Here is a 17251-nt window from a genome sequence, read left to right on the forward strand (position 1 = left end):
TTCAAAAAGGTTTTCTAACATTCTCCCAGGAGTCAGAAATGTCAGATTAATGTTGGAATAAAAGGCAGTTATTTTCTGTAGTCTGCATTTAAAGTGGTTTAAATGTTTTAAGGTTTTCTTTTGACAGTGCCAAAGGTTTGTTATGACATAGAATTTTGCTGAAATGAGAGCGAGAGACAGAGTGAGAGAGAGGGATGATACGAGAGGAATGAATCAGAGCTGAGTATGACCTCCGCAGAAGTTTGGGACTTTTCCTCATCTCCCTCTCCATCTCTGTCTCTCTCATGTGTCTATTTCCTCTAGAGTTTGGGAGGCATTTTGTACCTGGCACTCTGGGAGGAAATAGACACATGAATATGTATATATAGAGAGAGACTAGGAATGAAGAAATAAGAGAGATGTGTTACATCTCATGTCCTTATCTGGGTAGACTTCATGGTATAGCTAGTGGCTCAAGTTGTACAGCTGGACTCTGTGGAATAGTAAAGACTCTTCAGAATACAAGATAAAGCATTTCAGGCAACACCAATGGAAATAAACGGTACATATTTCACATAGTCACCAATCATAAGAAACCCAGTTGGCCAAACTCACTCTATCTATGACTGCCTGTTACCGGGGTGGACTGTATGGTATAGCGTGCAGTTATGGTATAGCGTGTAATTATGGGGTGGACTGCATGGTATAGCGTGTAGTTATGGGGTGGACTGTATGGTATAGTGTGTAGTTATGGGGTGGACTGTATGGTATAGTGTGTAGTTATGGTATAGCGTGTAGTTATGGGGTGGACTGTATGGTATAGCGTGTAGTTATGGTATAGCGTGTAGTTATGGGGTGGACTGTATGGTATAGTGTGTAGTTATGGTATAGCGTGTAGTTATGGGGTGGACTGTATGGTATAGCGTGTAGTTATGGGGTGGACTGTATGGTATAGTGTGTAGTTATGGTATAGTGTGTAGTTATGGGGTGGACTGTATGGGGTATTTTATACCGTATACTGTTAACATACCAATTCAGTTGAATTTATTCATAGTATGGTGCCATTAAACTTTAGCACAGAATATTGGACACATTAAAGAACCCGCGTCATAAAATCCCTTAACAACGAGAGAAGACAGATATATAGAAGACAAATTGAATTTTCAAAATCTCTTTATTACAATCTTAAAAATACATCAAGATCAACTTGACACTACTCAAAAAGTAAAAGTTAGGAAAGGGAGAGAGAGAGAGAGAGAGAGAGAAAGAGAGATAGAGAGAGAGGCAGAGAGAGAGAGAGATAGAGAGAGAGGCAGAGAGAGAGAGGGAGGGAGAGAGAGAGAGGGAGAGAGAGGGAGATAGAGGGCCCTATGACATTCTAAAGTGCATCGTCACTCGTCAAAAGTCTTTTCAAATTTAGTAGGATGTCCAGTTCACATTGGGAGGGGTTTCGTTATCAAACGTGGAGTGCATGGCGCAACAAGGTGTTCCTAGGTTTTTTAATCAGTCATATGTGTTTGGGGCGTAACATCATTTTAAACCAATGAGAATGACATCTGTCATTCCCTTTAACGGGAATCTCTGTGGAATAGTGAAGACTCTTCAGAATACAATGTATGAATACAATCAGAATACAATATATGTCAAATAAATGCATCGGTATTTTGGCATTCAACGGCGCATTTGAAGGAGGCTGCTTGCGAGACAGTATGGAATAGTCATTCTTAAACCATGCTTTACTAAAACCTAGCATAGCCTTCACGCATTTGCACTCGTCTATTATTTGAACTCATTGGCAAAGTGAAACTAACTCCACCAAGGTGTCAGTCAACGAAGACAGTTATATGCAGTTACTTTCACTATTGACTGACAATGGGTTACCATCGAAAACATAGGCTGGAAAAAGCAACACTTACCCTAATATTGCTCAAATGACTGAATAAAACAACATTTATCCTGCAGAGGAGTTGCTTATATCTCGCTCCGCTAATCACTTTTAACCGTCATTACCAATTTGCAAATGATGGTGAATAACTACTCATCATGAGATGTACAGTATTTCGTAATATCTTTATTCTAATTGTGTTTCCCATTGTAATCGTGCAATTTGTAATGCTTTGCATGGACGTGTGCTGGTGTGCGTTCATGAATGATAGAAGGATGGTGCGTGCACCTGCAAATATGACTGTTGACATGCGCTCTTAAAATAGCATGTGAACAACTCGCCATTGACTTCTGACCAGGTTTAGGTGTAGGATAGCGATTTTTAGACAACGCACCAGGACCCTCCCTAGGTTGTTAATTGCCACACCCCTGGGCGCAATGTTTAAAAAATAAACGTGCAAAATACCGAATTAAACTTTGCGTGAGTGAAAAACGAGTTTTACGCCATGCGCTGGTGTGCAAAATACAGCCCAGAGAGAGAGAGCAAAATAGACAGAGAGAGAGAGAGGAGCAAAAGACGGAGAGTGCTGAATGATGATGGAAGAGGCCTCCTGCTCACTAGTCTGATGGAAGAGGCCTCCTGCTCACTAGTCTGATGGAAGAGGCCTCCTGCTCACTAGTCTGACAAATTGCTATCCGTGTCCCCGTCACTGGCTGACCGGCGGGATGTAGGAGCGTACAGTCAGACGTGTCGGACGGAAAGGGCAGCGGCCCGCCAGCCAATCCGGAGGCGGTAAAGGCAGCCGTGCGCTGGAGTGAATACGAATGTGTGGCCGTCCCAAAGGTCAGCGGACGCCTCACTGCATAGTCAGGAGTGTGTGTGTGTGTGTGTAAGCAAGCCTCACTGCATAATCAGAAGGTGAACGCCAGCACACTCATATGTGTATGTGTGTGTGTGTGTGTAAGCCTCACTGCATAGTCAGGAGGTGAACAGCAGCACATTCATAAGCGTGTGTGTGTGTGTGTGTGTGTGTGTAAGCGTGTGTGTAAGCCTCGCTGCATGGTCAGGAGGTGAACGCCAGCACATTCTTCAGGATGTGTGCGTGTGTGTGTGTGTGTGTGTGTCTGTAGTCAGGAAGTGAACGGCAGTGTGTTTGCACAGAGTGTGTGCATCTACAAGGCATGGGCAGTGGGAACATACTCTTGGAATTTGTGTGTGTGTGTGTGCGTGAGCGTGTGTGTGTGCGTGCGTGTGCGTGCGTGTGTGTACGTGCGTGTGCGTGTGCGCGTGTGTGTACGTGCGCGTGTGTGCGTGTGGCCTGTGTGTGTGTGGGTGTGTGCACGTGTGTGTGTGTGTGTGTGCACGTGTGTGTGGCCTGTGAGTCGCGGTGTGAGAGAAATGGAGTGGAGTTTGCTCAGAGCATGAGAGTTTTATTTCCCAGGGCTTGAAATGTTCTCTCTTCTGCACACGCACACACACACGCTCACACACGCACACGCTCACACACACATACATACACACACACACATGCTCACACACACACACGCTCACACGCACACGCTCACACACACATACACACACACACACACGCTCACACACACACACACACACACGCACGCTCACACGCACACGCACACGCTCACACACACATACACGCTCACACACACATACACACACACAAATATAAAGCACCTCTCAGAAACTATGGCAGCATGTGGGAGTAGGTTTATTAAAAGAGAGAGAGAAAGGACTACTCACACAGTATGTGTGTACATGTGTTTCTGTGTGTGTGTGTGTGTGTTTCAATGTGTTTCGGTGTGTGTCTGTGTATGTGTATGTGTGTTTCAGTGTGTGTGTGTGTGTGTTTCAGTGTATGTGTGTGTTTCAGTGTGTGTGTGTGTGTCAGTGTGTGTGTGTGTGTTAGTGTGTGTGTGTCTGTGTCTGTGTGTATGTCAGTGTGTGTGTATGTCAGTGTGTGTGTGTGTGTGCACTTGCGCTTTGGGACTGTACACCTACAGTGTAAAGAGAATGTATGATGAGCGCACTAATTAGTCTTTCCCTGGTGTCTCCAACTTCACCCTATTTCAAATGAACACTTTATTTCAGCAGCACGACTAACCTGTGTGTGTGTGTGTGTGTGTGTGTGTGTGTGTGTGTGTTTCTGTCGCCCACAGGTGTGTGTCCAGAAGCACGTGACGTCCTGAACCCTCCCAACATGGCAGCATTTGTCCTTCCTTCTCTTCCTCTCTCATCCCTCTCTCCCCACCTCTCCTCCTTCCTCCTCCTCCTCCTCTTCTTCTTCCTGGGCCTCGCGCCCCACCCCTCCCTGGCCGGCTCCTCCGCGCCGGACGTTCCGGCCGGTAACTGCTCGAGCGACGACGCGTGTGCGGACGGCGTGGTCCTGCCCGTGTGGAACCCACAGAACCCGGCGGTGGGCGACAAGGTGGCGCGTGCCATCGTCTACTTCGTGGCGCTCATCTACATGTTCATGGGCATGTCCATCATCGCCGACCGCTTCATGTCGTCCATCGAGGTCATCACCTCGCAGGAGAAGGAGATCACCATCAAGAGGCCCAACGGCGAGACCACCACGGCCACCGTGCGCATCTGGAATGAGACGGTGTCCAACCTGACGCTCATGGCCCTGGGCTCGTCCGCGCCCGAGATCCTGCTGTCCGTCATCGAGGTGATTTTCTTCATATAATATAATATATAATTAGGGCTGGGCGATAAAACGATAGCGATATGTATCGCAATAGTCAAGTCAAGTCAAGTCAAGTCGGCTTTTATTGTCAATTTCTTTACATGCACTGGTCATACAAAGAATTGAAATAGACATACCGATATCAATAAAAAATACGTTCGATAGAACATTCAATAATTAAAAGCAACACACACCTCCCGCCTTACGTTGTCCATAAATAAATAGGCTATATATATTGCATTGTAGTATGTGCAACTCTACCAGAGTAGGCGATAGAAGTAGGCCTACCTCAACACAGACTCTCCTTGCCCCGTGCACTCTCTCCCTCTCAACAGGCGCATCCCTCCTCAGCATGCACATGGAATCCATTCACAATCGTGCATTACAACTGGCTAAATTGCTATTAAATTCAGTTAGCATCATTAGCACGCTGTACAAATTTGTTAAAAACTGTTGCATTTAAATTGACTGCTAAATTCTAATAATCCCAATCGCGATGCAAATGGAAAAGTATTTTCCAAGACTCAAACGGGCCTGTCCCAAGAAGACAAAGTTTATTATTTGAAACTTAAACACACGTGGGGAAACTGAACAGTCAAACCAGTAGACTATGATAAACTAGCAAATTAAGCTACTTTGTTTACAATATTTCCAGGCTTCAACTGGAAACTTTTTTTCCCTTCTGGTCCTTATCTGAAATAGATTTTTTTTTTAAAAATCAATAATTATCGATATCGTCTGATATGAAATACTTATATCGTGATACAGTTTTCAGCCATATCGCCCAGCCCTAGTTATAATATAGTTATATATATAGATATATAGATAAATAGACTTTCCCCTGGGGATCAATCTATCTATCTATCTATCTATCTATCTATCTATCTATCTCTCTCTATCTATCTCTCTATCTATCTATCTCTATCTATCTAATGTATCTATCTATCCCACTCTATCTATCTATCTCTCTCTCTCTCTATCTATCTATCTATCTATCTAATGTGTCTATCTATCTATCTATCTCTATATCTATCTATCTATCTTTATATCTATTTATCTATCTATCTATCTATCTATCGATCTAGGTGTGCGGCCACGGCTTCGACGCGGGCAACCTCGGGCCGTCCACCATCGTGGGCAGCGCGGCCTTCAACATGTTCGTGATCATCGGCATCTGCGTGTACGTGGTGCCGGACGGCGAGGTGCGCAAGATCAAGCACCTGCGCGTCTTCTTCGTCACGGCCGCCTGGAGCATCTTCGCCTACATCTGGCTCTACCTGATCCTGGCGGTCATCTCGCCCGGCGTGGTGGACGTGTGGGAGGCTGTGCTGACCTTCCTCTTCTTCCCCGTCTGCGTGCTGCAGGCCTGGGTGGCCGACCGCCGCCTGCTCATCTACAAGTACGTGCACAAGCGCTACCGCGCCGACAAGAGCCGCGGCATCATCATCGAGACCGAGGGCGCCGACAGCGTCTTCGCCAAGATGGACGTGGAGATGGACGGCCAGGCCAACTCGCACCACAAGGAGGCGCTAGACGGCATGCTGGCCGGTGTGGAGGAGGGAGGAGGAGGAGGAGGAGGAGGAGGAGGCAGCCGTGAGGAAGAGGAGGCGCGCAGGGAGATGGCACGCACGCTGAAGGACCTCAAGCAGCGCCACCCTGATAAGGTACACACAGGACCGTCATTTTACAGTTTCATATGTCGTATGAGTTTCAGCTGTTTAAGCACACTGGCACACTGGCAGTCCAGCAGAAGGTGGTATTACATTATTCTTGATTGCACTGTGCGCATATGTATGATAAAACGACAATAAAAGAAATCTTAGAACAAAACATTCGTCCACGTCTTAAATCAGGTGGGTCAGAGAAGAGCAAAGGTTGACCAGCATTGAGCACTGAACTGAAAAGAAATCTCATGAAATCATGACTTTTAACCTCTTGTGAATGTTGAACTTATTGAACCTCTTGTGAATGTTGACCTATTGTGAATGTTGACGTCTTGTGAATGTTGAACATCTTGTGAATGTTGACATCTTGTGGATGTTGAACCTCTTGTGAATGTTGAACCTCTTGGGAATGTTGAACCTCTTGTTGACGTCTTGTTGACCTCTTGTGAATGTTGACCTCTGGCAGGACATGGAGCAGCTGATCGAGATGGCCAACTACCAGGTGCTGGTGCAGCAGCAGAAGAGCCGGGCGTTCTACCGCATCCAGGCGACGCGCATGATGACTGGCGCCGGGAACATCCTGAAGAAGCACGCGGCCGACCAGGCCCGCAAGGTGGTCAGCTGCCACGAGGCCAACGCCCAGGAGGAGGACCCCCACACCGTCTACCTGCAGTTCGAGCCCTTCCACTACCAGTGCTTCGAGAACTGCGGCTCGCTCAAACTGACCGTCGGACGCCACGGGGGGGACCCGGGCTGCACGGTCAAGGTGAGGAGGTCTTAGTGAATCATTTGGTTTATTAGCACACAGTTGGCATGAAGAGCTTCTTTGGTTGTGTAGCACCCCTCTACTCTACTTAATAACAAATGTACTTTAACGTAAAAGGAGGTGCTTCTATGGGTTACTGTTAAGTTTAGGCCAGTTCTAGGTTCGGCATTAAGGGGGGAGTAAATTGACAAGGACACCAGTATGTAAAATGTTATAAATAAATAATGCAGGTTTATTAAATGCAAGAATATCTTTTCTCTAAGAGAAAATATTAGTAAATAGAAAATAAATAGTAAATAAATACAAAACCCTATAAAATAATAAAAGAGCTCTTAAAAATGCAAAGTATCAAATCAATAGTTAAAAACTCAAATGTCCAAAAGAAAAGAAATACCCGGGTAAGGTGGTGTGAGTGTACAATGTCAGTGTATGTGTGAAGGCTTATCTGTATCCAGGGAACAGATCCAAAGGGTTGGTTATCCAGTATGAAAGGGCAGTTCAAGGGGTTGGTTATCCAATATGAAAGGGTAGAACAGTTCAATCGATCCAAGGGGACTGACTCGCCATCCAGTGTTCCAGTGTACATAAAAAACCAATCTGCATACAGCAGTTTGAGAATACAATTAAGGATATATATTCAATATCAAAGTCGTAAGATATCATTAAATTCCAATTGAACTACAATTCCAGTTCAATTAAGTCCTATTAACTTAGCTAGGCACAAACTACGACGTTAGCGTCGCTGGTAATGAGAGAGAAGAGGTGCTGTTCTCACACATACACACACACACACAGGCTATTACTGTGCGCGCTCCTCTAAACATTCTAATATTAACGTCTCCTATCTCTTAGGAGTTCGGTACTACCAACGATCATATATTTAAAATCATGTAATTCAATATATTCATTAACAACTTCTCTATTACTCAAAAACATACTTAAAGACAATATTATTACAATAGCAACACTTAAAAGAACAATAAAGTAAAAGCATCTCCGATTGGTTTTTAATTAGTTAGCTCAGTTTTCTAGCATGCTAATCATCCTATTGACTTGAATGCACTATCAGCTAACGGTGCTAATCACTCGCTAGCAGAATGCTAGCGAAGTATTTTAACTCACCGGAGTTCGAGGTTCAAACAACACAGGTCTTCAACAATCAGTAGAAAAATAGGTATAAGGAAAGGTAAGATGATTAAATACGATCAATAGATTTAGAAAAAGTTAGATTAGAGTTAGATAAAGTTAGTATTCATTTTCTTAAGAGGATTATCAGTAACGTCTAATCAATTTCATTCAAGTGGAGTCTCGAGAGTGATAAAACAAACCCGTCACCTAGGAGATGACTATACCACAATAAAAGTATTTTAGAATACCTGCACTTTCAAGCAGACCAAAAAGAGAATAAAAAAGAAATACATATCATGTAAACTCAGCTTCTTGTTCTGGCTACTTCTTCATATTTATTCTATTTATTCATATTTATATATTAAAATATTTATTGAACTCAAACTGTTCTAAAACTTTTTGGTTATGGTCTTAGTAACCAAACTTTAAGGTGGGTTACACCTGGAATAGCTTTCAGTCTAAATAAATGAATGAATGAAGGAATAAACTTTATTGTCATGATAGTATTTGTTGAGTCTAGTTAGAATTTGTTGAGTCTAGTTAGTATTTGTTGAGTCTAGTTAGTATGTTGAGTATTTGTCTTCCTGGGGAGCTGTGGAACAGGTGGCTGCAGCGTCCGTACCACATGCTACGTGCTACGAGCTACGGGCTATGGGCTACGGTCTACTGACTATGGGTTACGGTCTACTGACTATGGGCTACATGGTACGGGCTACGGGCTATGTGGTACGGTCTGCTGGCTACGGGCTATGTGCTTTGGGCTATGTGGTACAGTCTGCTTGCTATGTGGTACGGTCTATGTGGTACAGTCTGCTTGCTATGTGCTACATTCTACTGGCTACGGGCTGCAGTGTCCGTACCACATTCCAGTCCAAGTACCCACAGCGTCCGAATCCAACCTGCAGTCTTCACTGTCCTGTCTGAATGAAGGCGCAAAGCATTAAAAAAGCTCTTGGGTTCATGCATCTGCCATGTGCCACTCTTTTGGGGGCACTGTGATTATTGTACACACTTTGAGTATTCTCTAGCCTCAGCCAAACAGGAAATGCATATTCATCACACCACAAGAGGACCAAATGTTTTCAGCATTATTAATATGTGCATTCTAAATATACTGTATATACGGTGGTGTCCAACTATCTAACCTCAATGATTATAATATTAGCTGAGCTCGTCTTGTAGATGTACGTGCACCCTGTTCTGCATTTAGATAATTAAACAGCCATTAAATAATGCACAATACCCTTCATTAGTTACCATGCTAATGAAGCATAATTGGCCTTAAGAGTGATTAAAGATTCTGTAGGGTAGTGTTTCACCCTTGGGATGCTCAGTGCTCCGGTTATAGGGCATTAGTATTCCATATTCTATATTCCACATTCTTTCTGAAGTCTTACTTCCTCTTACATCACATTGTGTGTGTGTGTGTGTGTGTGTGTGTGTGTGTGTGTGTGTGTGTGTAGAGGAGGTCTGGTGTTTGCACTCACACCGCGGGAGACTTGGTCAGCTAGTGGACATGACAGGTCAGTCTCGGTGCTCTCGGCAGAGCTGACCCAACCCTGCAGCTCCTAAGTGTGTGTGTGTGTGTGTGTGTAGAGGACCCAACCCTGCAGCTCCGACAGGTCCGGTCCAGTCTGCCGGCCCCAGAGGAGAGCAGACAGCACACGGGCCTGGACCCACATCATACTGTAACACACACGGGCCTGGACCCACATCATAACACACACGGGCCTGGACCCACATCATAACACACACTCTCTGTGCCACATCATAACACACACTCTCTGTGCCACATCATAACACACACGGGCCTGGACCCACATCATAACACACACTCTCTGTGCCACATCATAACACACATGGGCCTGGACCCACATCATAACACACACTCTCTGTGCCACATCATAACACACACGGGCCTGGTGCCACATCATAACACACACGGGCCTGGTGCCACATCATAACACACACGGGCCTGGTGCCACATCATAACACACACTGGCCTGGTTGTAACAATTCAACCCTAAATTTTATATACGAGATGAACGCTACTAAAATCAGAAGGAAATAATTCGGACACCAGTCATTTGAGTTTAAGTTTAGTTTCCGTTTAGTGAGGCTTCACGGTCACGTTATGCTTCTTCTCTCTCGCTTAACTGATTTCATTTCATACATGCAACAAAACCCATACAATTAACAAAATAACCCCTGCCCCAAACAGAAATATATAATTCAGTCCAAGCATGTACAGATAAACTTGATCACTTTGTTCTACCCAGCCCCCAACCCCAAAGTCATATAAAGCGCTACCACAATTCCAGGTGCGCACAATGTCCAACAGAGAAAAAAAGGAGTCGCTCCTCGAAGAATAACCTGTATGCAGCGTCTATTTCAATCTCTTATTTATAATCTCTGGTAAACGTTTACTCTCCCAAAAACACACTTCGCGTCTAGCCTCCCAGCTACCCTTTTAAAACCTCCCTCCCCTTAAGAATAGGCCAGGTGCACATCTCACGTGACCTCTCTACTTACAGGTACCAGGTAGCCAAAGCAAAATACATTTTCATTTCAAACAAATATTTCATTAGGGTTCGGTTCTGTGTAATATTCATAAAACTAGAAGTGAAGGCTCTTACCAACATCATATTCAGGCAGGAAATTAAATAAACATTTCAGTTATTATCCTATCTTATACATTATTCAATTCATAGGACAATAAACATATGTACAGGTTACATGGTGCCACATCATAACACACACGGGCCTTTACCCACATCATAACACACACATCATAACACACACTCTCTGTGCCACATCATAACACACACTCTCTGGTGCCCATCATAACACACACAGGCCTGGACCCACATCATAACACACACAGGCCTGGACCCACATCATAACACACACTCTCTGTGCCACATCATAACACACACTCTCTGTGCCACATCATAACACACACTCTCTGTGCCACATCATAACACACACCACATCATAACACACACTCTCTGTGCCACATCATAACACACACTCTCTGTGCCACATCATAACACACACTCTCTGGTGCCACATCATAACACACACTCTCTGAATGGACTGAACTGAACTCTGAATGGAGTGAGATGCACATTAACATTCGTTTGAGCATCACTCTGAATGCACATCCATTGCAGGCACGATGGGTAGATAACACAATAAAACAGCATCAGATCTACGTCTATGACAGCTGGATACGATGGATAGATAACACAATAAAACAGCATCAGATCTACGTCTATGACAGCTGGATACGATGGATAGATAACACAATAAAACAGCGTTGACAGCTGTCCCGTGGCCGATAAGTCTGCTTGCTAAGTGGAGTTTATGGATCATGGGTGTATGCATATAACCCATCTTCGTTCTTTAGTTTTATTGGTTTTTACACATTCACTATAAAACATACAAAATTAAAATATATTAAAAAAATGTGTCTCAAATCACTGCGTTGTGGCTTTGGCATGGACATGTGGTGTGGCTTGATTGTGTAAACAGTGCTGCCAGTGTGATCGATCTGATCCTGAGTGATACGCAGAATTAAACTCCTCGCCGCCTAGTATCCCTCTAACCATCCACACACAGACAAAGGTTGTGTCCACAACCCTGCAGCTGATTACCTTTAGCCATTTCATACTTCTGTTTGACTAGTCATTTTGAATAACTGAGAGTCATTTTTTATTGATCAGTCAGTCATTAAAGTGAAGGAAAATTTAGCTGACTGAGCAGGTCTCACTGCATGGAAAGCGTATTGTACACCTTGGGCTGCTAGTCTGCGCTGCGATTGTTGAACGGTTCTACAAGAATGACCCAAAATTCCCTTTTCTTCAGTTTTTACCTCAGATGTCATTTGGAGCATAGGAGTATAAAGTACAGCATAGTAGTATACAAAGTACAGCATAGGAGTATAAAGTACAGCATAGTAGTATAGTAGTATACAAAGTACAGCATAGTAGTATAGTAGTATAAAGTACAGCATAGTAGTATAGTAGTATAAAGTACAGCATAGTAGTATAGGAGTATAAAGTACAGCATAGTAGTATAGTAGTATACAAAGTACAGCATAGTAGTATAGTAGTATAAAGTACAGCATAGTAGTATAGTAGTATACAAAGTACAGCATAGTAGTATAGGAGTATAAAGTACAGCATAGTAGTATAGTAGTATACAAAGTACAGCATAGTAGTATAGTAGTATAAAGTACAGCATAGTAGTATAGTAGTATACAAAGTACAGCATAGTAGTATAGTAGTATAAAGTACAGCATAGTAGTATAGTAGTATACAAAGTACAGCATAGTAGTATAGGAGTATAAAGTACAGCATAGTAGTATAGTAGTATAAAGTACAGCATAGTAGTATAGGAGTATAAAGTACAGCATAGTAGTATAGTAGTATACAAAGTACAGCATAGTAGTATAGGAGTATAAAGTACAGCATAGTAGTATAGTAGTATACAAAGTACAGCATAGTAGTATAGTAGTATACAAAGTACAGCATAGTAGTATAGGAGTATAAAGTACAGCATAGTAGTATAGTAGTATACAAAGTACAGCATAGTAGTATAGGAGTATAAAGTACAGCATAGTAGTATAGTAGTATACAAAGTACAGCATAGTAGTATAGTAGTATAAAGTACAGCATAGTAGTATAGTAGTATACAAAGTACAGCATAGTAGTATAGTAGTATAAAGTACAGCATAGTAGTATAGTAGTATACAAAGTACAGCATAGTAGTATAGGAGTATAAAGTACAGCATAGTAGTATAGTAGTATAAAGTACAGCATAGTAGTATAGGAGTATAAAGTACAGCATAGTAGTATAGTAGTATACAAAGTACAGCATAGTAGTATAGGAGTATAAAGTACAGCATAGTAGTATAGTAGTATACAAAGTACAGCATAGTAGTATAGGAGTATAAAGTACAGCATAGTAGTATAGTAGTATACAAAGTACAGCATAGTAGTATAGTAGTATACAAAGTACAGCATAGTAGTATAGTAGTATAAAGTACAGCATAGTAGTATAGGAGTATAAAGTACAGCATAGTAGTATAGTAGTATACAAAGTACAGCATAGTAGTATAGTAGTATAAAGTACAGCATAGTAGTATAGGAGTATAAAGTACAGCATAGTAGTATAGTAGTATACAAAGTACAGCATAGTAGTATAGTAGTATAAAGTACAGCATAGTAGTATAGGAGTATAAAGTACAGCATAGTAGTATAGGAGTATACAAAGTACAGCATAGTAGTATAGGAGTATAAAGTACAGCATAGTAGTATAGTAGTATACAAAGTACAGCATAGTAGTATAGTAGTATAAAGTACAGCATAGTAGTATAGTAGTATACAAAGTACAGCATAGTAGTATAGTAGTATAAAGTACAGCATAGTAGTATAGTAGTATACAAAGTACAGCATAGTAGTATAGTAGTATACAAAGTACAGCATAGTAGTATAGGAGTATAAAGTACAGCATAGTAGTATAGGAGTATAAAGTACAGCATAGTAGTATAGTAGTATACAAAGTACAGCATAGTAGTATAGGAGTATAAAGTACAGCATAGTAGTATAGTAGTATACAAAGTACAGCATAGTAGTATAGTAGTATACAAAGTACAGCATAGTAGTATAGTAGTATACAAAGTACAGCATAGTAGTATAGGAGTATAAAGTACAGCATAGTAGTATAGTAGTATACAAAGTACAGCATAGTAGTATAGGAGTATAAAGTACAGCATAGTAGTATAGGAGTATAAAGTACAGCATAGTAGTATAGGAGTATAAAGTACAGCATAGTAGTATAGTAGTATACAAAGTACAGCATAGTAGTATAGGAGTATAAAGTACAGCATAGTAGTATAGGAGTATAAAGTACAGCATAGTAGTATAGTAGTATACAAAGTACAGCATAGTAGTATAGGAGTATAAAGTACAGCATAGTAGTATAGTAGTATACAAAGTACAGCATAGTAGTATAGTAGTATACAAAGTACAGCATAGTAGTATAGGAGTATAAAGTACAGCATAGTAGTATAGGAGTATAAAGTACAGCATAGTAGTATAGTAGTATACAAAGTACAGCATAGTAGTATAGGAGTATAAAGTACAGCATAGTAGTATAGTAGTATACAAAGTACAGCATAGTAGTATAGTAGTATACAAAGTACAGCATAGTAGTATAGGAGTATAAAGTACAGCATAGTAGTATAGTAGTATACAAAGTACAGCATAGTAGTATAGTAGTATACAAAGTACAGCATAGTAGTATAGTAGTATACAAAGTACAGCATAGTAGTATAGTAGTATAAAGTACAGCATAGTAGTATAGGAGTATAAAGTACAGCATAGTAGTATAGGAGTATAAAGTACAGCATAGTAGTATAGTAGTATACAAAGTACAGCATAGTAGTATAGTAGTATAAAGTACAGCATAGTAGTATAGGAGTATAAAGTACAGCATAGTAGTATAGTAGTATAAAGTACAGCATAGTAGTATAGGAGTATAAAGTACAGCATAGTAGTATAGTAGTATAAAGTACAGCATAGTAGTATAGTAGTATACAAAGTACAGCATAGTAGTATAGTAGTATAAAGTACAGCATAGTAGTATAGGAGTATAAAGTACAGCATAGTAGTATAGTAGTATACAAAGTACAGCATAGTAGTATAGGAGTATAAAGTACAGCATAGTAGTATAGGAGTATACAAAGTACAGCATAGTAGTATAGTAGTATACAAAGTACAGCATAGTAGTATAGTAGTATACAAAGTACAGCATAGTAGTATAGGAGTATAAAGTACAGCATAGTAGTATAGGAGTATAAAGTACAGCATAGTAGTATAGTAGTATACAAAGTACAGCATAGTAGTATAGTAGTATAAAGTACAGCATAGTAGTATAGTAGTATACAAAGTACAGCATAGTAGTATAGGAGTATAAAGTACAGCATAGTAGTATAGGAGTATAAAGTACAGCATAGTAGTATAGTAGTATAAAGTACAGCATAGTAGTATAGTAGTATACAAAGTACAGCATAGTAGTATAGTAGTATAAAGTACAGCATAGTAGTATAGTAGTATACAAAGTACAGCATAGTAGTATAGTAGTATAAAGTACAGCATAGTAGTATAGTAGTATAAAGTACAGCATAGTAGTATAGGAGTATAAAGTACAGCATAGTAGTATAGTAGTATACAAAGTACAGCATAGTAGTATAGGAGTATATAGTACAGCATAGTAGTATAGTAGTATACAAAGTACAGCATAGTAGTATAGGAGTATAAAGTACAGCATAGTAGTATAGGAGTATAAAGTACAGCATAGTAGTATAGTAGTATACAAAGTACAGCATAGTAGTATAGTAGTATACAAAGTACAGCATAGGAGTATAAAGTACAGCATAGTAGTATAGTAGTATACAAAGTACAGCATAGTAGTATAGGAGTATACAAAGTACAGCATAGTAGTATAGTAGTATACAAAGTACAGCATAGTAGTATAGTAGTATACAAAGTACAGCATAGGAGTATAAAGTACAGCATAGTAGTATAGGAGTATAAAGTACAGCATAGTAGTATAGGAGTATAAAGTACAGCATAGTAGTATAGTAGTATACAAAGTACAGCATAGTAGTATAGTAGTATACAAAGTACAGCATAGTAGTATAGGAGTATAAAGTACAGCATAGTAGTATAGGAGTATATAGTACAGCATAGTAGTATAGGAGTATACAAAGTACAGCATAGTAGTATAGGAGTATAAAGTACAGCATAGTAGTATAGGAGTATACAAAGTACAGCATAGTAGTATAGTAGTATACAAAGTACAGCATAGTAGTATAGTAGTATACAAAGTACAGCATAGTAGTATAGGAGTATAAAGTACAGCATAGTAGTATAGGAGTATAAAGTACAGCATAGTAGTATAGTAGTATACAAAGTACAGCATAGTAGTATAGGAGTATAAAGTACAGCATAGTAGTATAGGAGTATATAGTACAGCATAGTAGTATAGGAGTATACAAAGTACAGCATAGTAGTATAGGAGTATAAAGTACAGCATAGTAGTATAGGAGTATACAAAGTACAGCATAGTAGTATAGTAGTATACAAAGTACAGCATAGTAGTATAGTAGTATACAAAGTACAGCATAGTAGTATAGTAGTATAAAGTACAGCATAGTAGTATAGTAGTATAAAGTACAGCATAGTAGTATAGTAGTATACAAAGTACAGCATAGTAGTATAGGAGTATAAAGTACAGCATAGTAGTATAGGAGTATAAAGTACAGCATAGTAGTATAGGAGTATACAAAGTACAGCATAGTAGTATAGTAGTATACAAAGTACAGCATAGGAGTATACAAAGTACAGCATAGTAGTATAGTAGTATAAAGTACAGCATAGTAGTATAGTAGTATACAAAGTACAGCATAGTAGTATAGTAGTATACAAAGTACAGCATAGGAGTATACAAAGTACAGCATAGTAGTATAGTAGTATAAAGTACAGCATAGTAGTATAGTAGTATACAAAGTACAGCATAGTAGTATAGGAGTATAAAGTACAGCATAGTAGTATAGGAGTATAAAGTACAGCATAGTAGTATAGGAGTATAAAGTACAGCATAGTAGTATAGGAGTATAAAGTACAGCATAGTAGTATAGTAGTATACAAAGTACAGCATAGTAGTATAGTAGTATACAAAGTACAGCATAGTAGTATAGTAGTATACAAAGTACAGCATAGGAGTATAAAGTACAGCATAGTAGTATAGTAGTATACAAAGTACAGCATAGTAGTATAGTAGTATACAAAGTACAGCATAGTAGTATAGTAGTATACAAAGTACAGCATAGTAGTATAGGAGTATAAAGTACAGCATAGTAGTATAGGAGTATAAAGTACAGCATAGTAGTATAGTAGTATACAAAGTACAGCATAGGAGTATAAAGTACAGCATAGTAGTATAGTAGTATAAAGTACAGCATAGTAGTATAGTAGTATACAAAGTACAGCATAGGAGTATAAAGTACAGCATAGTAGTATAGTAGTATACAAAGTACAGCATAGTAGTATAGTAGT

The 17251-nt window shown here is 40.2% G+C and overlaps 1 protein-coding gene across 3 annotated transcripts in view; it reads left to right on the forward strand.

Moving 5' to 3' along the window:
* slc8a4a (solute carrier family 8 member 4a) overlaps positions 1–17251 on the forward strand; it is a 130520-nt gene that overhangs the window by 49149 nt on the left and 64120 nt on the right. For all 3 annotated transcript variants that reach the window (XM_042092591.1, XM_042092592.1, XM_042092593.1), the window contains 3 exons: positions 4039–4550; positions 5654–6232; positions 6699–6998. In XM_042092591.1, the coding sequence (XP_041948525.1) occupies positions 4080–4550; positions 5654–6232; positions 6699–6998 (1350 nt within the window). In that variant the 5' untranslated portion in view covers positions 4039–4079. The remainder of the gene's footprint in view (positions 1–4038; positions 4551–5653; positions 6233–6698; positions 6999–17251) is intronic.

This window comes from Alosa sapidissima, chromosome 5 (genome assembly GCF_018492685.1).
Source record: "Alosa sapidissima isolate fAloSap1 chromosome 5, fAloSap1.pri, whole genome shotgun sequence".
Taxonomy (NCBI): domain Eukaryota; kingdom Metazoa; phylum Chordata; class Actinopteri; order Clupeiformes; family Clupeidae; genus Alosa; species Alosa sapidissima.